The sequence below is a fragment of the Pholcus phalangioides genome, unplaced genomic scaffold, assembly GCF_987345545.1.
Source record: "Pholcus phalangioides strain wild (caught in Gottingen) unplaced genomic scaffold, Ppha-v1.0 ptg000009l_1, whole genome shotgun sequence".
In the NCBI taxonomy this organism is placed as follows: Eukaryota; Metazoa; Arthropoda; class Arachnida; order Araneae; family Pholcidae; genus Pholcus; species Pholcus phalangioides.
The window spans coordinates 55194169-55218080 of NW_028301602.1; the positions used below are offsets into that span (position 1 = coordinate 55194169).

At 36.8% G+C, this 23912-nt stretch overlaps 1 protein-coding gene across 2 annotated transcripts in view; it reads right to left on the bottom strand.

Annotated features, from left to right (window-relative positions):
- The window catches only part of LOC149083331 (glutamyl aminopeptidase-like), an 87961-nt gene that overhangs the window by 19655 nt on the left and 44394 nt on the right, over positions 1-23912 (bottom strand). For both annotated transcript variants that reach the window (XM_089236561.1, XM_089236560.1), the window contains exons 10-14: positions 23012-23139; positions 20657-20712; positions 14515-14662; positions 8965-9038; positions 5781-5885 (exon numbers count right to left, since the gene is read on the bottom strand). In XM_089236561.1, coding sequence (XP_089092687.1) covers positions 5781-5885; positions 8965-9038; positions 14515-14662; positions 20657-20712; positions 23012-23139 — 511 coding nt within the window. The remainder of the gene's footprint in view (positions 1-5780; positions 5886-8964; positions 9039-14514; positions 14663-20656; positions 20713-23011; positions 23140-23912) is intronic.

Below are 23912 nucleotides of genomic sequence, written 5' to 3' on the forward strand. Positions count from 1 at the left end.
TTGGTGTATCAGATAAAAAGTAGAGATACCTAACACTTTCGGTGATTAGGTGATGCCCAATACTGATATTATTAGGTGTTTTCGGAAGAACTGAAACATGTGAGATGAGTTATATATAAAAAATATAAAGGGTATTTCAAATGAAAAATAAATAAAAATAGTAAACATTATAGCGGTTTCAAAATCCTCCTGAAAAATATTGTTATATATTTGATAAACAAAAAATATTGTTTATCATAGTAAAGGATATCATCATATTGAAAGAAGTTTAACATTACATACTATAGGTTACTCCAAACAAAATTTGGCAAATACTGTTGTAGAGGGATTTATTGTTATATGCAGTATTGTTGTAGGTGTGTTTCACACTGTATATGTATCTGTTTTTTGGGCATTGTAAATAAATTGAGCACAAGATCTTTTTGTGACATTAAAAACCACTATTTCGTCAAGACAAAATGTGATTTTCCTGTCATACATCTATTCAGCAGTCACCTGCGCAGACAGCCACTTTCATGCGGAACGCCAAGTGGCCGACTTAGGAGTTTCACTGTATTTTAAAAGTTAATCAAAAATGTGTTTCCAATTGGGAACATTGAACCTTAAAAATAAATTTTAAAGAAAAATCGAATAATGTTACATTAGAGGACCAACATTTTTCATGACAGATGACAGTATTTTTACTCTCGCAAATTTTTACACATCAAAATAATTTTGAAGGGTCTCAGTGTGAGTGGATAAATAAGTTCAGGCAAATACTTTATTAGGGCAGTTGAATAGTCTTTACTTGTTAACTAGGAGAAGTATACATCATGAATTTGTTTTTTAAGAAACCTCAACGAAAGTGGACCTGGAGAAGCCCAACTGGAACAACAAGTGAGATTGCTACATCATATCAAATAAGCATATGATCCAAGACTGCTGTGTTCTCAACAAATTCAATACAGGAAGCGATCATCAATTGGTGAGATGTAGAATTCTTAACACTAGAGTGGAATCACTTATCAAAAGTACAAAAACTGTCATCGATATGGCAAAGCTTCAAGAACATCCATATAAATTCCAATTAGAGCTGAAGAACCAATTTTATTTGCTACTAGCTATAATACCCGGCGATGCCCAGGTTTTCTTTAATGAGACTTTTTAGATAACATGATATCTCCCTCTTTCTTTGACAGACATGCAAACCAAGTTAACTAATATGGCAACTTCCCGCACGACTCATGAAATAAACAAATCTAGATTTAAAGAAACATAGAAATTAATTTTTTTTCCTTTTTTTAAGGGGCGCTAAGTATTTTGACCCCCCCCCCCGAACTTCAAGTTATTCATCTGCCTGTTTCAGCTTTCACAAATGCTTAATTAAAGCTGTGAAATTTTTTCGATGTACTTATTTTTTTCGGGCCCATAATTAATTTTAAAATATCTTAACCCACATGAATTTATGCAGTTGAATATCGAAAGACAATACGGAGACATTAATTTTCATGCTTGAGAAGATACAAATAAAAAGTTGAAATCAATGTTATTGCATGAATATCCAACTCAAAAGTAGATCCGGCTAATTACTTCATATTTAATCTCCTGGGCTTCGTATATCTCTAAGCGAATATTTCAAAAATCAAGAATTCTATATAATTTTCAAAATTATTGATGTGACGGAAAACCCCCACCAAATTTCAGCATTTCTACAGTAAAATAGGCAATTTTAACACTGAATATCTATGAGGATCACCCGTTTCCTGACCCTCAAAGCGATGCTGATGATGATTCAAAAAGCCTCATTACTGGGAGTATTGAAAATGTGGCAAACCATTATAAAGGCACATAAACTATTATACATATACTAACAGGATTAGAGAAGTGACAAACCATTATAAAGGCATATACACGTCTGAAACACATTGTTAGGGGACCACAGTAACCAAAGTAAACGTTCGGAAAGTGTTTGTTGAGCCAAAAACCATTGTTGCCCGACATTTTTTCCCTGTAAGCCTATTGGGAGGCATATTCACGAATCAAGCGCTTTGATTACAACCATCACAAGACGGAAAGCACTTGTACAAGAACTCTGACAGATGGCTTTTCTTGAAATAATCATGATGTTAATCATAGAGTGTTCATCTGAGTTGTCCGAGTGGTGAATATCTGCTGAGTATACAAAATGAAGCATCTATTTTCAATGGTTTAAGTGAGCACCATGATGCCCACAAGGGTAGGTATGGCAGGGCTTTTGCACTAGGGCCTGGAACAAATCTCACATGGTTTTTTTAACACTATAAATTCACTATAGAGAACACACCACCAAATATCAGTCTTGGAGAGGGCGGCTCCAGGATAGAGGGAGGCATGATGAGCACCAAGATACTCTCACGAGGAAAGGAAAAATTTCATTCTTACGTAAAATGTGCCCTCTTTTTTTCAGATGGGGACAAGTTTTTTATTTCCCCGCCACAGACACGTTTATCTCCACACAGAATTTTGATATCTAGGCAGAAGGACAAAATGACATATTGCTTCATACAATATTGGTGATCTTGCGTTGGCACACGCAAGATAAACCTTTAGAGGGGGCACATTGGGTGTTTGGGGACCACAAGGAATCTCTCAGAGAAACTTTGAGTAAACTAACCTTCAAAAAGAATTTAAAATTAACAGAAATGGAAAAGGATAACATGCAGTATACAGATGTTTTCTTTCGATATTTTAATTTCGTGCTAAAAAATTTGAAAATATGTTTAGTTTCCAATTGTCTTGGGATGGCATTGACCCCCCCCCCCTTTCTCTCCTGCATCACAAACATATAAAGTCAGCGCTGTTACTTCACTAGAAAATTTCACAGCAATGTATAAATAAAAGATTGGGAAAAACTTATCTTTATGCTACGCATGTGTAGACAGCGTAACGCAAAAAATCACGTTCAAAAACTAGGAAATGAGTTGAGTAATTCTTGGATTTTCAACAAATAAATTTTGTCTTTGATTCAGAATATTAATTTATTAATTTTCATGTTTTCTCATAAAAGTGCGTCAAAGCACATTTGTGCTACTAGACTGAATAAGATTTTCCTTCACATTATTTTTAGTAAATTTCATATAGAATTTTAATACATTATATGATATATATGTGCTAAATAGCTCAGTTAACTCTTTGAAGGGCAGGTATTGTTCCAAAACTTATAGGAGACAATACAAAAAGTTGGGCCCACTATAAGATCACCCCCCCCCCCCAAAGAAGAGTTATTTTTTTTAATTTCATATATTTATTGTCATTGGGATGTTTTTATTAAAGAAATTCTCTCTCACCACATCTTAAATAATCAACATGACCCCCACCTCCCAAAAGGAAGTTGTGACCAACACTTTGGGAACCATTGCATCAAAATAATAGAGACGTAAAGAAAGAAAACTGTTTCAGATGTCGTATCTTTAGGACAGAAAAATACCATTCTCCTGGCAGCAGAATTTCTATGACCTGTCCTGTCACAGTACATCTATGGATGATATTACAAAAATGTGTAGATCTAATGGGTGAAAATTTTCGAGGATGCCCAGAAGAACCCCACCGTTGCCACAGTGGTGGTCAGCTGAAGTTTGTTTTCTGAGGTTCCCAACTTCGAGGAGCAAATACGAGCCGATTTTCCCGTTAAAAAATCTCGCCACAGAGAGCAACAGGCCTACACACAGTACAAATATTCAATCATTACACTTTACTAATAGTTAAAAAAACTGACAGCACTACACATAACAAGCATTACACAGAAAAACTTCACATTAGGCTCACAACACATACACAGCTTCCAGTATGGCCTAGGTCTTTGACCACCTGCTACAATCTTTTCACTGAGACAGAGCAGTAAGCCACGAGCTCATTAGGAGGATGCCTAGAAAAGGAAACTAATTCTAGTTGACCTTATTAGAGACAATGAGGAAATTTACCTAAGCTGAAAATTTAGAGAATGAGGGTCAAAACTTTCAATAGCAGACTTGTGTGTATGATCTTGCATTTAATAACTTTTTGGATGTAGACGGTTACATGTGGAAAATTAACAAAGGTGAAAACAATAGGCTGTGTGAAGTGAGTTTCAGCTGATACCACACAGATAAAATAGAAGCAAGCAGTAGCGATGTTAGCAATCACTTCAAAGAAAGCACAGAAAAACACCAAATGGAAAAACTTTAGATAAAAAAACATATGAGAGTGAAATTAACTTTGGAACTGTTTCCAAGCTTCAAAATATCCAATCCAGGAAAGGAAAGCATCAGAAATGATTGGATTATTTTTGTTGGGAGTATTTTATAATGTAGTCACCCACCTATGTATAGTGAAAATCTGTTACGAGAGCTCACAATCACGAGAAAAATGATCATTATAACGGATTTGTTATAAGCGAATTTAAATTTTTTTGCTCTGTCAGTGAGTGGCTCGAAAAATCTCTACCCGTGCGAGACCTGTTTTTGGTGCCTCTCAAGAAAAATATCTACCCGTACATTACCAAATTTTGGCGATCCATTGACCACACTTTTTGGGTCGAAAAGCCTTTCCCCCCTCCCCCTTTTAACTTGGATTTGACAACCCTCTTCAAGTGCAGCCCCTATCTGTCAGATTATAAATCATAGAATATTGCTGCTTCATCTCCCTTATAATCACCTTTTTTTATCATTCTGCGCTAATATTAGTGAATGAACAGGACTCCAGTTGTGAAATTGATTTTTTAGTCACACAGCAATGTTTTTCTGGCAAATTTATCTGGAGTTTTTTCATAGAATTTCTCTTTCTTCAAAACGATTTAGCAGACTGACAGAACAATTAAAACTCTCAATTATTGTACGATTGCTTATGGAGTTAACTTTTTTCTGCCAATTGTCAAGTTTTTCAAATAAGCAGTGACAGTGGTCTCTTCATCACTAGGAAAGACAGAAGTTGAATAAAATTGTCATAGGTATCCTGTGTGCAAAAGTAGGAAAGCCTAAAATATAAAATTGGGGGAAGAGGATAATTTTTTTTCATTTATCTAGATCTATCCTTTGTTAGAAGTACACAGAATAGTATTTAAAAAGAATATAAGCCTATGCAATAAGTGATAATTCTTCTTTTTAGGCTGTTTCTCAAAGACTAGCCATTTTTAAGAATTTGGTTGATGTTATAGCAAAAGTTTCATAATTTTCAACTCACTATAATTGAATATCATTCAAAAATCACTCGATATATATCAGACTTTTACTACATCTACCATATCTCTAAAAACCCTCAATATTTCAAATTGTTCATATTTTTAGCTAAATTCAAGATAGGCAGGTTCAACTGTAATTTAAATGCAGTAAATAAAATGAAACCTTCCACATCCAAAAGCACCCAAATAATTTTTAAAACATGTACATCAAAAAGTATGAGCAGGCTGGAAAGGTGTGTAAGTTAGACATCTATACTAATGTTCAAATTAGTATTTATTAAAACAAGCAAATTTGTTTAGCCCTTCATTAACTTTAAAGCCCCTTAACCCTTTTATAGCTTTGGAAATATTTACTTATATCTGAAATTTTTCTCATTCAAAAGCTCCTTTCATTTCAGATAATTGAGTTTTCAATACAGATAATAAAAACTACATATTGTTGGGGTCTGTTTTTTTCCTTCTAAATGTTACACATTATGTACTACTACTGTATATGGCTAGCATTCTAAATTTCACTGTGAACAGTACTAACAATATGATTTTAACACAATTAAAATGATATTTAAATGAGGGTAAAATTGATTATACTGAAGAAAATTTGTTTTACTTTTCACCATCTTTCATCCAACGTTTAAATAATTCTTTTGCCCGATTCACAGTTTCAGCATCATTGTAATTCACTGCAGATGAAAGAGCAAGGGAACGCAGTTTCCTTAAAAAAATGAAATTTTTTTCTATAAAGTTAATTTGCATGCATGACTTGATATCTCACATTACACACATATTAAAACAGAATTTTATAAAACCAGAACTCCCATTTCACAGAGTGCTTACAATTGGGGATTCTTTTTAAAAAGCTGAAATCGAAAAAAAGAAAGAAAAAAAAACCACTAAATCAACTATATACTATAGTTTTCAAAGCTACATTACAATTTGTATGTTCGATAAAATTAAGCAGTTCTTCAATTTAGTTTTTAATATTGTTATTTTTTTATATGCATACTAATTATATTACCCGGCGTTGCCCGGGTTTTCTTCAATGAGGCTTTTTGGATCACTTGATATCTCCCTCTTTCTTTGAGGGACATACAAACTGTGTCCAAGTTAACCAATATGGCAACTTCCCGCGCGACTCAAGAAATAAACAAATCTAGATTTAAAGAAACGTAGAAGTGAAAATTTTTTTCCTTTTTTAAAGGGCGCTAGGTAGTTAGTTCGATCCCCCCCCCTCCCTTTTTGAACTTCAAGTTATCCATCTGCCTGTTTAAGCTATCCATCTGCCTGTTTAAGCTTCCAAAAATGCTTAGTTAAAGCTGTGGAATTTCTTTGATGCACTTTATGGGCCCATAATTAATTTTAAAACAACCTATAAACTATATGAATTTATGCAGTTGAATATTGAAACATTAATTTTCATGCTTGAGAAGATATAAATGGAAAGTTAAAATCAATGTTATTGCATGAATATCCAACTCAAAAGTATGTCCGGCTAATCACTTCGTATTCAATTTTCTGGGCTTCCTATCTCTAAGCAAACTCAATACTTCAAAAATTGAGAATTCAATACACTTTTTTAAAATTAATGATGTAGTGGAAAGCCCCACTAAATTTCCGCATTTCTACAGTAAAATCGGCAATTTTAACACTGATTTCTATGAGGATCACCCTTTTCCTGACCCTCAAAGCGATGCTGATAATGATTATGACGTCATTCAAAAAACCTCATTACTGGGAGAATTGAAAATGTGGCAAACCATTATAAAGGCATAAATATTATACATATATTGACACCGTTGAAGAAGTGGCAAGCCATTGTGAAGGCATAAACACGTCTGAAACGCATTACTAGGGAACAAAGGTAACCAATGTAAACGTTCGGGAAAGTGATTGTTGAGGCCCAAAAACCATTGTTGCCCGACAGTTTTTTGCCCATTTGGGGCACTTGCCCTGCTCTGACGAAATTTTAAAGTAGCCTATCGTTCAAGTCGGGTCCCATTTGGTATATATGCAAAATTTGGTGACGATCGATCTAAAATTGTAGATTTGTATAGAGAACATACATACACACACACAGACAGAAAATCAATTATATATATATAGATATACAGAGTATGTAGCTAACAGGGCATATGGCATTTTACTGGCGAACCATTGATCCTAGAGGCATACTTCCAATTAGAAAAAGTATCCAAATAACGTATGGTATTCAGATATGCCATTCATGTTACAAGGGGTCGTATAGTTATTAAAATAAAAAAAAACTTTTTATATGGACACCCTGTACTCAAAAATCCAATGAAAAAGTTGTTGCCCTGTCTCTCCTGATGCTAACAAACAAATTCCATGTTTCTAAGGGCAACATTCACAGAGATATTTGCAAAATGGATGAAAGTTGGGAAAAAACTGCAGGTGAAATGGTTCACCAAAGCTGCTATTTCCAAACTTTCCACCATTTTTCAAATTCAAATATCTCAAGAGTGAGTGTTAATTTTAAAAAGGTGAAATTTTTTTTTTTTTGGCACCGGGAGAGGCAGAGCAACAACTTTGTTAGTGGGTTTTTGAGCACAAGGTGTAAGTATAAAAAGTTAACATTTTTATTTTAATAACTACACTACCCTTTGCAACATGAATGACATATCTGAGTACTACATGTTATTTGGATACTTTTTCTAATTGGAAGTATGCCTCTAGGATCGATGGTTCGCCAATAAAATGCCATATGCCCTGTTACCTATGCACCCTGTATAGAAAATATAAGTTTGTAGAAGTATAGTAGACTCTAATCCAGCACATATTAGACCAAGGTTGTGTCAGATTATCAAAATCGCAGGATTACTGGAAGTTAACTGAAAAAGCCCACTTGAATAATATAAACTTCCACTCATGGACATGCAGCAACAAGTTTTCTTTTTCTATGCTCAAAACAAATATATATATATTTGTAGAAAATTTGTGATTTATAAGTTGGAAATGAAATTATTTGAACAGCATAACTAATTTTAAAATTTCATAGAAATCATAAATAATTAATAAAAGTTTGAATATTTGGAAGTTTTGTTGTCCCTTCTCAAAATTTTCAAAAATAAAGAAGACCTATTCCATTTTTTTTTTAGAAGCAAGATTGAATATGAATCATGCTGTTTTCTTCAGACTATTATCATCAAATGTTCATCAACTGTACTTTTAGGAATGCTTGGAATCTTTCTGCAAAGTTTTGGGTGATCAGTTTCCACCAATATCACTTCTTCAAAAAATTCACCTCTAATCAGATAGTCATGTTTTAGACTTATCTTTCAAGATACACAACACCCTCAAACTGATTATTCATATGATGCATAGTCTCCCCAGGCTTCATATAAATTTCTATGAATTCGGCAGCATTACTTATATTTTGCTAAAACAAACACCAAATGCCTAAAATGAAATTTCCTATCATCCACATTGAACATCCATTAAAATATTCACAATGCACTATATATATACACCATCATACCAAAAATATTTGCAAATTATGTTAAACCAAACTGGAAATCCTAGAAGTACACTTTTAGATTCTTTGTGTTCTTAAAAAAATATTTTAATGTGATTTTTGAAAAACACCAGTAGCTACAACATTCATCTACCGAAAATGTTCAGAACTTTTGGGATATAACTTCTGTAATAACATCATTTGAACATCTGTTTGAACCCTGGAAACATATGAGTCTTAGAGACATATGTAGTTAGTTTTTTGAAAATAAATAAAATCAGCAAACTTAATTTTGTGATGAGAATAAAAATGAAATCTTTACTTTGTCAGATGGTTTCCTTCGTCTTCCCATCGAAGCGACTGAACTAATGGTTTTAGTAGTTTAACCATGTATCTCTGAAATGCAGAAAAGAAACCATCATTTAGAACAGGGACAACAGCTGGCTGGTAACAAGATCAAAAACCTATATTTTTTTACATTAGTTTTGAATGATGAAATAGTGGTTAATGTAGAAAAAATTTCTGATTTGAAAAAAACAATTTGTACTTTCCACACACATACACAAAACTTCATTAAACACACAGGTCACATGATTGATTTCAGAAACCTAGAGTGAGAGTTATGGAAGTAGCAGATTTTCTTGTGCAATCATCAAAGGTCACTGATGACCTTGACAAGCAAAATATCCCTCAAAAAAATTTTTTTAACTAAGTTTTCAGTAAAAATTAAAAACTAATGTGCTGTAGTCAAGTATTTCACTGGGAAAAAAGCAAACTAGAAAACATTGCACAAAATTAAAAAAAAAACCAAATTTCAAAACAAATTATTTTTTCTGTTTGATAAACATTAAACGTTTCATAAAGTAATATTCTTCACTCTAGTTAGAGCATTAACATTCATAATTTGCTGAAAGAAAAGAAAGATGAATAAGTTATCTTGGCAACTAAGAAATTAGTCAACAAAACAAGCAAAGAAGTGCGTGAGGCACATAAAAAGATTTAACTGAGCTGCGAGCAACTGACAACATCAGCTCGAGGATTAAAAAAAAAAAACCCAACCAGAAAAATCTCACGAAATGATTAAGTTCACCATGTTTGAAAAATCGGCAAAAAGATCACCAACAGCACATTCCTATCGCAAAGTGATTGGAAAAAGTTTCACAACCATGAAAAAAGCGAAGTCCAAAATCCAGCCATCAGTGGAAATACACTCATGTCCATAAATTAAGGATAATGCCAGCTCTGGCAAATAAAGGTTCAGAAACAAAACAAACATTACTTATTCATAAAGCCCATTTATTAAACAAAAGATAAAGAACAAAAACGATGGTGTATGTATGATACCATTCATAAAAACTACGACTTTTGCTCCCTGGAGCAATTGTAAAAAATATCTCCTTCACAAAAACTTACTATTACATGGTTGGTATGATGGTTAATACATTGTATGCCTCCCACACGATGAAATACAGTCAGTACAATGCCTAGGCATGCTGAGTATCAAATTATCGATCTGATCTTGGGGAAGATCACTCCACTCAGCAAGCAATGCTCTCCGAAGTTCCGGTACACATGTAGGAGGTGGTTGACGGGCTGCAACTTGTCGGCCAAGCATGTCCCACTCATGCTCTATCGGATTCAAGTCAGGAGAGAATGCTGGCCATTCCATACGGGTTATATCCTGATTCAAGGCATTCGTTTACGATGTTTGCTCAGTGAGGACGGGCGTTGTCATCCATAAACCCAAATTCTGCGCCCATGGCACCCCTAAACAAACGTACATGTTGTTCCAGAATGATGTCCCGATAAATTTGGGCTTTCATGGTTCCGGTTTGAATATGCAGATCTGTTCTGGAACCCAGTATAATTCCACCCCAAACGAGCAATGCTGCACCACCGTAACGGTGTCGTTCAATGATGTTGTCTTGGTGGTAACGGGTACCTGGCGTTCTCCATATGAAAGTCCGACGTAAATCAGACTGCAAGCTAAACCTGGACTCGTCGGAAAACATCACACACTGTGACGATGTCCACATTGTCAATTAGTACGACTTTGAGCCAAAAGCCTTTGAACTCTAAAAACTTTGTTTATACTAAAAATGTTTATTCTCAGTATTTTTGGAACTCTAATAATTTGTAATTTCCCAATTTTGACAATATTTCTCATGCACAAATACATACTTACTGACGTACATTAAATACACCTTCCTAGGCTGTTAACTAGTCCCTCTGTAATCCCATCATCAGCCCTGAGGGCTGGGCATGGGGGGGGGGGTAATTTGAATCTGGTATGGTAAGAAATGATAGTCCACACTGCAGCTCTTATTTACGTAGTTTCCGTCTGCACTGATCTCGCTGTCTCTATGAGAGAACATACACTTGTTTCCAAAAATTGGAGAGTTCAGTTAATAATACATTATGGAAGAGTTGAGATTTATTATCGTTAGTAATGATAATAAATCTACACCCTCAATCTCAACACCATGGCTTAAATTAATTTCGGGCAGGAATTCTAAGAAAATTTGAATAGACCAATCGTGTAGCACTATTCCGCAAGCATCCAATCAGGACGCTGCATTAGTATCTCATGCAGGCTCACAGCTTCATTCTGAAAACAATGTTTGAAGTAAACAGACATACTTTTTCTGCATTACAACCAAGCGTTAAAACTTGGTATTCAACCCAAGTGGGAAACTCAGTCAGCGTTACCTGTGGTTAAATACTTTTCCTCTGAAGACGACACCCATTTTTCTCGAAATGCATTAGGATTTTTGTATTTTTGTGTATTTGCCTTATTCGTTGGTGTCTTCTTAATAAAAATAATAATACATTAATAATTATCACTCCTTGGTGGGCAACAGAAGCTGGTTTATGGAAAATTCATTGACAACAATTCACTGCCATGCAATTCACCGCTAGGAAAATTCATCGCCGGAAAATTCATCGCTAGGAAATTTCACCGCCGGAAAATTCACAGCTAGGGAAATTCACAGACAACAGCTCCATGAGAGTCAGAAAGCGAGGGAGTGAGCGATTGAGTTACTGAGTCAGTGAGCGAGGGATTCAGCGAGCGAGGGATTGAGTGAGTGAATGATTGAGTGAGCGAGCTACTGAGTGATCTAGTGAGTGAGCTACTGAGTGGATGAGTGACCCAGTGAGTGAGCTACTGAGTAGATGAGTGACCCAGTGAGTGAGCTACTGAGTGGATGAGTGACTCAATGAGTAAGTGAGTGAGTGACCCAGTGAATAAGTGAGTGAGTGACCCAGTGAATAAGTGAGTGAGTGACCCAGTGAATAAGTGAGTGAGTGACCCAGTGAATAAGTGAGTGAGTGACACAGTGAATAAGTGAGTGAGTGAATAAGTGAATGAGTGACCTAGTCAGTGATCCTGAAGATATGGCGGAAAGTTTTAATAATGACTTTATTAGAAGAAATTACAAATTGCTGTTGCACAAGAGAATATATTCAATGATTCCATTAACTCTATATTTTACTCAATCTTCTAATGAAATGTCAAATGTTAAAATGTTAACAGAGAATTAATTAAAAGATAATAAAGTAAGTGGATACGCGAGGAATTAACTCCATAAAATGCTTAAAATCATCTGTTATAAGTTTGATATTATAAAAAACATTGTTGATCATCAGTAAGAAATGGATTATTTTTTTATGATGAACTAGCTGTTACCAGCGACTTCATTGGTGTGGATTCTGCAATCTCAGATTCACTCAGCAATGATTCCCCTTAAACCACTTTAACACCTCATGATCCCCATGGGTGATGAAATTTCAGAAATCCCGTTTTAGTGCATGGCTACATCTATATACTGTATATAAAATAACATGTCCTGACTGATTCATTATCGCCGAGCCAAAACCGCTGATATCAAATTTTGTGAATAGTTTTGTTTCACGACGTGAACTAAGGAAGGTTTTTCCATATTCGACTCCTACGGGGGGGGGGGGTTCAATAATGGAGGGGGTCATATGTTGGAATCACGCCGAGCCGAAACCGCTGAAGCTATAAATATGTCATTAGGTCGATATTGTAATACATATAATATAACATAGAACAATCAGATTTTTTAATCATTTGTGACATTGCTTAGGTTAAAACTAACTAATTCACTCCCTCCCTCACTCACTAGGTCACTCGCTCAATCACTTAATCACTCACTCACATACTCACTGGGTCACTCACATACTCACTAGGTCATTCACTCACTCACATACTCACTAGGTCACTCACTCATTCAATTACTAGGTCACTTACTCACATACTCATTAGGTCACTCACTCGCTCCTCTCTCACTGACTCAGTAACTCAATCACTGGCTCCCACACTAACTGACTCGCATCGAACTGTTGTCGGTGAATTTTCCTAGTGGTGAATTGCATGGCGGTGAATCTTCCTAGCGGTGAATTGTTGTCTGTGAATTTTCCTGACATGTCTACAGAAGCTATAGATTTAACATAGGACCCTATGGGTTCACTTGAGTTGAGGGAGTGATGAGACGAAAAAGTTTCTGAAGAAGGGAGCTAAGGAATGAAAAGTTTGGGAAACTATGGGGAGGAGCTTATGATTGGGATCATCATGAAACAATGAATCCAAGTCAATAAGTTTAATTATGATGTGAAGTATGGTCTGGGTCATTTAATTCACTCAGATATGCTGCTGCTAAATTGGAATAATTACACACAGCTTCTTACTTTTTACAGCCCTTCACTGATTTAACATAAGTACGAGATTCTTCATCTAGGTCGACAACTCACCATGTCCACATGAAGGGAAATTGTTTTTTTTTAACTCTAAGTTTAATTATTTATTCTTTAAATTATTCTGGAGAATAGTTTATCTACTACTCAATTCTCAGCCACATCGTTAGACATTTTGCCTGTTGTGGCATTGTATATATACTACAACTAAACAGCACACGTGCCTTGTAAATATTCCTCTATAAAGTATAGTTTCCAAAACTTTTCATTCCATCATCCCCTTCTTCAGAAATTTTTCTTTCATGGCCCCCAACTCAAGTGAACCCATAGAATCTTATGTTAAATCTGTCGCTTTTATCGCCCCCCCCCGGACCATTCCATTGCCCACTTTGAGAAACACTGCTCTAAAGAAACAAATTAAGGTGTGTTGGAATGTGTAGTATATGTGTTCTGTGGTTTATCCACTGTACCACTTCTGTAGTAGTTATCTGTGAATATGCACCCACGTAAACATTTCTTTGCGGAATTTCAAACAAATAGGTACATGCTGGAACATGTGGTGTGAGTGTATGTCGTATTACTGCTGGTGCTGCCATCTGCCTCTTCTATATGTTTAAGTAAAAATGGTCAATGCTTGAATTTTCATGTCATGTAAGTATCATGTTGAAGGTCTGTCTGGAGACTATGGACAGACTTTTTTAAATGGGAGACCAGCCAGAGCAGTCACACCTCAAAGTTGGAAAACTGCAGAAAACCAACTTCAACCAACCATCACTTTCAGACCACTGTGTCTACAATGGGGTTTGCATCGGGATCTTTACGATGAAAGTACAGTACAATGCCCACATGACCGTACAGTGGCTCAGTTTAGCCTCTGCAGTCACCAAGCATGAACTCAAAATATTTATTCAATATGAAAAGTTCTTTCATGCAAAAGTACCTACAACCACCACACAATTATGCATAGCTATCAGGATAACATAGCTTACTATCTAGGAGAATTTTGTAGACAAGTACATGCCTGACTGGATTGTTACACTTCATCGATCTATTAGACCTCAGATGATACATGGTGTTTCACATCTCCACAATTCTTTTGGGATTTCAGTATATATATATTCATATTTCCATTCTTAATTAGTCATAACCATCTCACCTGATACAAATGAAGTCCAGGACTATCATACATGAGCATATAAAGAAAGTTTAGCTGCAAAAGTGCACTATCCCAAACTACATAATTGCGTTCATTCTCTAAGTATCGTGTCAGGTTCATAGCAAGATGGCTGTCTAAAATGCCAACCCTATAGAAAAAAATGTGAACAACAAAATGATTAATCAATAGGAAGACAGCATCTTACTAATTACAAATTAATTTATATGAGCAGGGAATATCTCAGGGGTGCGAATGCAGAGAAAACATTGGAAATGGGGAAAACAAACTAACAGTAAATACTATCACAGGCTAATTTAAAATATTAGAATTTTCAAAATAAAATTGAACACTTGCGTCACCAGCGCAAAGTTTGAAATTAAATCTGTGCTCAGATGGCAAAATGTTATGTCACTTTTTCAGAATTTCACAATGGTAAATTTGTAAACAATATTTTCCAAAATGCAATACTATTGGTTTTTTAGTTATTACAATTTGCCTCTGTTGTTTCCTCATAAACAGAAAGAAAAAAAGGAAAGACTAAATTTTGCCACCTTTCAAAATTTTGATGAGCAAGACACTACAGAATGCGAACTCCATTTTTTGGGAAAAGTGACTTATGGCATTTTGCCATCTAAGCTCAGAAATATTACATTATTGGTTCCCAATCCTTACAAGCTGGGCTATTTTCCTCTCTTTTCTGAAAAACTTAAATTTTTTTATAGTCCTACGAGTCTTATTTGTGGGGGGAAAAATCTTTATGCACTAAACAAAAATATTAATTCTTTTATGACCAAAATTAAAAAAATTATGAAATACTAGTAATAATACCTGGCACTACTAGGGTTTTCTTTAGGCTTGCAGGGAAATTAAAGAAGTGATATACAAAAATAAACATGCTAAAAACATTGTTTAAGAGAGAAAAAGAGATCCACAGGTATACAAATTATATATTTTATTAAGTTATTGTTGAAGCTTAAAGTAAAGTTCCCCTCTTCTTCTTATCGGTCGTAGGTCCTCGGCTGTACCTCCACTACGATTCCAGGGCGAAATAACTGGATTCTAGACTCCCAAAAGGAAGAAAACAACACTTTATTTAATTTATTATCCAACACCTCCACGAAAACGTCCTGTCTCTTCGGTACAAACTTTTACACTCCCCCTCTTTTCGAATGTCTCTAATCGTTCTCGTTTCCCTCTCTCGCGACTCCTGTTTCTCCTCTGCCTTTTTCCAACCTCTTTTCTCCTGAACCTTACACGTCCCATCATCGAAAAGCACATCCATCATTTTTAAATGATGATGATGCTTCAAGAGCGTAACTCGGTTTCTCACGGCTACCGTGACAGGGCGTCGGCATTACCTTGCATATCCCCCTTCCGGGTCCGCCAGGCCAACGCATGACGCTATCCGGTAGGCGAGCGTTGTATCGTTCAGCAGCAACTACTTTGGCGGCCATACCATCCTTGAATGGCAAATAACGGTTGTTCATCCAAGAGTTCATGGGGTGGTGGTTACCACCGGCATAAGAGAAGGGTGGCCTTTCCCTGTCCTGATTCCTGGGCACGCCGTTGTTGGCGATTGAAGATTTAGCCGGTTGGCTTCTGGTTTTCTCGGTCTTCGACTGCTGGTTCGTAGCTCTGTTGATTCCTTTGGCAAATGGACACGAAAACAATCGCCAGTTCGATTGCTTGGACGTTTCCTGCCTAGCCGGGAACCGGTTCGGTGCGGATCTCCTCCCTTTGACAGCATGATCATCGTCGTATCGTTCCGAGTTCATCTTCTTGAGCTGCGAGGCCTTGCCCTCGGATGCGGACGCGACCCGATTGGTCTTGCACTTGATAAGGGCGAACGTCTTCTTCACCATATTCCCGTTGACGCAGAGACAGCGCCTCGTACAGACATCCGGTAGCCTAGATCCTCGATTGACGACTACCACGTCGACGACTTCTCCGTGTTCTGATATAAACTGCGACACTGACTCGGGTGTCATTTCCTCGAACGGCATGTTGCAGACCAGGATCATTTTTGCGCATCTGGTCTCGGAAGTCGGTATGGGCACAATCTGGCGCACTTTAGTGCCTCCTCCGTTGACTTGGAATTTGTTCGAGTTCCTGAGACAGTACCGGACGACCCTATAATCCTTGGCAGGGTCTTGACCTTCCTGAAAGATGAGACCAACCTCAGGCTGATGTAGCCCTCCTTGTTTCTCTGGATTTGTTTCAGCAGAAAGTTGTTCTTCATGATGTTGAAGTCGGTGAAGTAGCTCTCGACTTGGGATGTGATCCTCTCTTCAAGTTCTTCGTTAGGTATGCAAAAATCGTTGTTATTGCCGTCGTTGGCCTTCTGTTTGCCATCGGCAGATGAAGTACACACACCGTCCCTACGGCTTGGCTCATTGATCGGACTTGGAACTAGTACATTTCCCAAGAGTGCGTCGTACGCCGTCGGACATATTAACATTTCATTTATCAAGCGACTCGACACTGCGCAAGAAATCGGCACGTACCTGTGTTTGCCGTCGCTGATCTTCATCATACATATTTTCAGAGGGGCTATCTCACTTTCGCCAAATGCGGACTTGATCCTTATTCTCCCCTCGCCTTCACTGTCGTCGATCTCAACCAAATCCGATCTAACGACTGAGATCTGGGTCCCAGAATCGACCACGCCTCTTATTGTCGTCTTCTGACCATATTTCAAACTCACGGTCTGCGGTGTGTCAATGTCCGCACCGACACCAGCTGCCGGCACAGTGATATGTGCTGTTAGGACTGTGGTTTCTTCAATCATGTCCCCCTCTTCTGTCTGGACAGAGTTCGCCTGGGCCCGACTCAAGGGCTCCTGCTGGACTCTTGCAGGACAAAACCTTGCTATATGGCCTTCTGCTCCACACGCGTAACAAGTGACTGCGGCTCTCTCTCTAGTATTCGAACCCATCGTCGCTTTAGGTGGGAAGGACTTACCCTGAAGTCTCTGGTTCTCGCTGGCTTTCCATCCTGGATTTTGATGAACCGGTCTTGGGGTTCTCGTTCTGTCACTTGGGAAGGGTGTCTTCAGAGTCCTCTTCACATCATCGAACCTATCTAGTTTCTCCGATAGATCACTTGGAGACACCATATCACTCCACTCGTCCAGATAGTGTTCCTTAAAATCAGCTGGGACGCGTTTTTTCATTTGATCGCTGATGATTAAATCTCGTAGTTGCTCAAACGTCGTGACCTCCAAAGTCGTCGTCCATCCATCAAAATAGGTACAGAGTTCATGGTAGAAGTCTCTCCAGGTGCCCTCTTGGTTCTTGTGGCACGAAGAAAACATCTGTCGGAACTTCTCTGGGGTGAGTTTGAATTTCCGCAATAACGATTCCTTAACTTGATTATAGTCCTGTACTTGCTCTTCCGGCTCGCGGGCAATTAACTGGTTCATCTCGTAGGGAAGAAGTCCCAAGAGCTCAGCTAACCAATCTTCCCGTGCCAGGGCCGCGCGACGAGCTTGCCGCTCGAACAGCACCAGGTACAGACTTATGTCTTCTTCCATTCTGAACTTTTGCATCATGTTCTGGAAATCCCGGCTGGGGGTTCTGCCGCGCCCAGCTTGATTATTCTCCTCTCTTCTGACTCCTGTCTCGATCCTCAGTCTTTCGAGTTCATGTTCCATCTCCTTTTCTCTACGCCACTCCTCCAACTCTTTCTCTCTACGCCTCTCCTCCATCTCCATCTCTTTCTCTCTACGCCTTTCCTCCATCTCTTTCTCTCTACGCCTTTCCTCCATCTCTTTCTCTCTACGCCTTTCCTCCATCTCTTTCTCTCTACGCCTTTCCTCCATCTCTTTCTCTCTACGCCTCTCCTCCATCTCTTTCTCTCTACGCCTCTCCTCCATCTCTTCTCTTTCTTTCCTATTGCCTATGATCGTTTTCAGCATCTCTCTGCACGTCGCTTCGTTGTACAGTTCACTTACCTGTATGGTACTCACTAGTTGCATTAAGTTGAACTCCGGTCGGACTTCTAACCCCAAGTTGGCGGCCATGGTCTCCAGATCCTCCTTGTTCCCCTTTGCCAAATACACCATCTTTATTTATCGTCTCGATACCGCCGTACAACACTTGCTCCTTTTTGCCTGGGCAGGATTGCCCCTCAAAGCACCGTTTGTCGGGTTGACTTCACGAAAAAAAAAACAGCGTGGGTGCTTGACGCTGCTACTATCCTTCTATACGAACCGGGTGGTTCCACCGTCGCTAGGACACTCTTCTTCGCATTCAGCTCGCAATCTTGAGTCGTTGAAGCTACAACCTCATCCTGTCGACTGCGCCAGTAAAGTTCCCCTCTTCTTCTTATCGGTCGTAGGTCCTCGGCTGTACCTCCACTACGATTCCAGGGCGAAATAACTGGATTCTAGACTCCCAAAAGGAAGAAAACAACACTTTATTTAATTTATTATCCAACACCTCCACGAAAACATCCTGTCTCTTCGGTACAAACTTTTACACTCCCCCTCTTTTCGAATGTCTCTAATCGTTCTCGTTTCCCTCTCTCGCGACTCCTGTTTCTCCTCTGCCTTTTTCCAACCTCTTTTCTCCTGAACCTTACACTTAAGAACCATTTTTTGCAGATAATTTTTTGACTTTTTCAACGTTCATCAAATTCTGACAATTATAAAAAAAAGAGCAGCCTATCATTCTTCTCAGGTCCTGTTTGATACATATATAAAATTTGGCTGATATTGATTCAAAATTGTAGATTTGTAACTGAGAAAACACAGACAAAAAATCAGTTCAGGGTTCATACTCATTTTCGTAAAAAAATTTCCCTGACTTTTCCAGTCAAATTTTAAAAAAATTCCAGGGTTTTTTTTTTTAAATCAAAAAATTTATAAATTAATAAAAATTTCGAAAAAATTAATTATATTATAAAATTATTTATATTAATTATAAAATTAATAATTTTAATTACAATATCATAATGACATCATTATCGCAGATTTTTTTACACACATTCATGCTTTTCAAATACACCTGATGGAGAAGAAAAATGGAACACAATTAAGGAATGAAAGATTTCCCTTTTCGGCAATTTCAATGCCCACAAGATTTAAGCTTTCACAGTTGTTTCCTTTGTGACATAATTAGTCAAAGATGTAGTTGGTTTCACTGCATCAAAATTCTTTACAGTTGGCTTGCACTCGCGTAAGTGCTAGAACCAAGAAGCTACGCAATCGGGGGTTGTTCACTGAACTCTAATTTCACGTGCTTGGCATAGTTCTGGATAACTTATCTGCCCATGTTGCGAGTTTTACTGCAAAGCTGCCACCATACGGGTCATTTTTGACTGCTTCGATCCAATCATCCTACTGACGATCCGCTCAGACAAGTTTTCTTACAACGTATTGTTTTCAAATAAAAATACCCACGTGGAAAATCAAACCATACCCGTGCGTCATCTGTCGTTCCTAACTGAAGTCAACTTACGAAATTATCGCAACTGCGCTTTGTACCTTTCTACAATGGCTTTCTACAATGCGTAGTTATGATGTTTCTGGGGAAGCACTAGGAAAAAGTTACGATAAATTCGTAGCAATACGCTTTTCCAAGCGGACTTACGAAATCCTCCTTCCTCCTTGGCAGTATCTAACGTTTTTTTGTGATATATTGCAATATTTTACGGATTATCAATATTTACGATGTTATCGGAATTCCCTTTTTCATCCCCACGGATTTTTTTCCCCTTATTATTATTTTTGATCAATCTTTTTTCCCGATCAGACAACAATCGTGACGATTTTCCAGGCCGTTGTCTGAAATTTCCAGGTTTTAAAGCAAAAATGGGCCATTTTCCCTGATTTCCCTGACTTTTTTTTAGTAAAATTTTTTTTCCCTGACTTTTCCAGGTTTTCCCGGTTTTCCCTGACCCGTACGAACCCTGCAGTTTTATAAGATTGACTTTTGTGAACATTTGGCATATTCGTTGTTGGAAAATGCATTATTACAGCCAAGCTTTAAGGGAAAATAAGAAAAATTCATAGTTAATAACAAGTGTAATTTCCTCAAGATTTCATTTGATGACATCACATTAGGAGTTTTAGGGTACTCTTTTTTTGGTGAATAGATTCATGAAAATTTTTTTAAAAGGTTCACTAAGAACCAATATTTACCTAGAAAGTGTAAGAGCATCATCTAAAAGGTTGGCACGATCAGCGGGATGTAACATCTAAAACATAAAAAGTTGAAAAATAGCTGAAATTCAAAGTATAGCGATTCAATCAGTCTAACCCTAAAGATCAATACAAATTGATGAAAAACAAAAATGGAATATAATATCAACTAATTATCATATATAAACCAATATTCAGATTAACCAATTTAAAAATATAAAATATTGATATGCATAACAAATACAAGAGATGTATTTGAATTTTTTTCTCCTACATTATGATTAACAAAAATTATTATAAAAACGATTTAACAAGCTGAAAACAAAAATTATTTTTCGACATAATTCATATATGAAATCAAATATGTTTTAAAAGTTGTAAAAACTAAAACGATAAATGTAAAATTTTTTCATTACCAAGCCAATTTTACGCAGGACTAAGAACTAAATTAATTTTAAGGTCTATTCCCACACATTACTCATGGCCTGCCTCTGTTCCAAGAGATTCTCAGTTAAAAAAATAATATTCTTCCCTCTAACAGCCTATTGATTCACACTCGTCGAGTGCAGTTCAGAATCTGAAACGTCAATCTCTATGTCCTATCATATTCTGTTTTTGACAAAACAAAACTTTTTGTTGTTAAGACAGCAGCCTGAAAGCAATGTTTGTTAATCTGTCAATTTCTGTGAAGTGGAGTGAAATACGACTCTTTTTGGTTCTGTGCAATTTTATTTTTTATGAACCCTTTAAGCAGTTTTTATAATTTCCCTGATTCACATTATAACTATCACTATACTTCCTGCAAAATACAACACATTTTTTCAAGAACCATTTTGTGCAGCTAATAAGTGACCCCCCCCCCCCAGAACACAGAAAATTAAAAAAAAAAACAAGGAAGAGAAATACTCTTTCTATTATTTATACTGTACACATTCCTACACTACCCTGAAACAAAGAAAAAAAAAAGTCTCTCTGTTTCTGTTATCAAAAACTGAACAATAGCTGACTCTGGCCACTAGCAATTGAACTGACAGGTTGGGGAGATGGAAAATATGTTTGCGAACAAATTTTGATAATTTTTGAGCACCACTGCCATTTTCTGCTCACGAGGGCTAATTAGACCGGGACTACAATTTATTGCCAAATCCAAACAGCAGTCTTTTTTATACTCAGAGAGGTTTGGTGCGTTGACCCCTCAGTATGGGACTCCTTGTGATAGCAATCCTTTTCTGTGGTCACGTCGACAAGCCAACAAAGCCCTTTGTACAGAGCTAGCTGGACTCTATATTACATAAATAAGAAGATTTTAAGCAGACAAGGTATTTCATAATTGCCAAAATAAAAGACATCAAGTGAGACAAGATATCTCGTCATTGCCACTGTAAGGATTATTGAATTCCATGTTCTGCTAAGATGAAAGGAGGAATAAAAACGTTCAATAACAACTTTTTATTCGTTTTGCAAAAACAGTCACTATAAAGGGGTGTGTGTGTGTGAGAGGTGCAGCCACACTGAGACCATGGCTACCCTGACAAAAAGAAATCTGAAAATCACAGTTGCAAGATGAGAAACAATCATTTTTGTCTATTTTTTTAAATAATATCAGACATGTTTTCACTTCTAGGTGTGAAAAGAGCCTATTATTTAAATTTGATTTTGCTTGAATATGCAAAATTTGTTCCTAGCTGGTCAAGCAGTTCCCAAAATATTTGAGCATCATACAAAAATTTTGTATAGAAACATATGACATAAAATTGGCAGATAATTTTGAGCTGTCTGAAGCCTCAACATCTATCCCATAAGAAAATTATGAAACTTCAGGAACCCCTTAATGATGGGATGGAAAGAAGCCCCTTTGAAAACTGTGAATCTCTAATTAGTTTTTAGTGTGTTTTGGCATGAAATCACAGTGTTAAGAGTTTCACCAGCAAAGCACATTATTTTAAACTCAATGACATCCATGAGTACTCTAAATTTTCTTTTACCTGCACAGACCTTTTTTTTCCTATGAATAGAGAAAGCTGGCTACACATCATACAGTGTATTTAGTGACTTTGCATGGGCAAGAAGCATTTTTAATATGCAGCTAAGAGGGAACAGGTCATACTGCTATTCAAAAGTCATACTCTTTATTGATGAGATGAGAGTGGAAATGCTTACACTGGAGATGTTTAAATACCCCATTATGAAGCTTGAGCAATTTTGTCTAGTGCCCATTTTGCAAAATGTGCACTAGACCAGATTCCTTCATTTTGATGCTCTTAAAAGTTTCACAACAATCTAATAGATATTTAATATTGTAGACAGCTCAAAACCTGCCAGTTAAAATTATAGACAACAGGCAATATGGCTTACTTCATGGTTTGTCCTCATCACATCGATAAGGGTTTTCCACATGTCTGTGTCATACATTACACGATAAAAACCAGTTTGATTCACATTCACTTTCAACCATGTGATTCTTTTAGGAATTAAAAACTGACCTGGTCATGAGAGAAAGAGAAACATGAACTAATATGAATTTAATGAAATTTTTTTCATTGTAATGACATTACACAAGAATTCTTATGATACTGATAATCAACAAGCATATACTAGTATTTTATTTAAAAAAATTGTTGTACTTTCAACTACGATTATTTCACTCATATCACTTAATAACAAATGTATAAATTCCAATTAGTACAAATAGAATTTTATATTGTTTTGCTCAGTTGAGCGAGGATGAGAAAATAAACAGTAAGTTTTCAAACACAAACTTAGAAGTTTGATATATAACTTTATAGAGTAATTGATCATGATAGCATTTATGAATTCCTTAGCCATCTCGGAACATGTTTCATCACTAGAGCCCGGAAGTTTAGGCACTAAAAATGATCAAAACAGGCATGCAAAAAGGCATTAAAAACACCTAAAATAGGCACTAAAAAAAGGAATTTATGATTTATTGAAGAAAGGAAAAAATTATTATTACTACTAAACCACACATGTATCGCATCCATATTCCTCTGCGAAACCTCTAATGAATTGGTACATGCGGGAATGTGTGTGTATATGCAGTGAAACCTGACGTGAAGTTTGTTCCTGTGTAATGCTTGTTAAGGAAAAATGACTAAAAACTAAAAGGTATTAAGGGTCCAAAAACTAGCTGAAAAATTGGTTTCACACAATCCCGCTACTGTTTCAATTAGAGTTTATAATAACTGCATTATTATGAGTTAAATTTATTTCAAGCGCAAAATAAAGTATTTGAGGC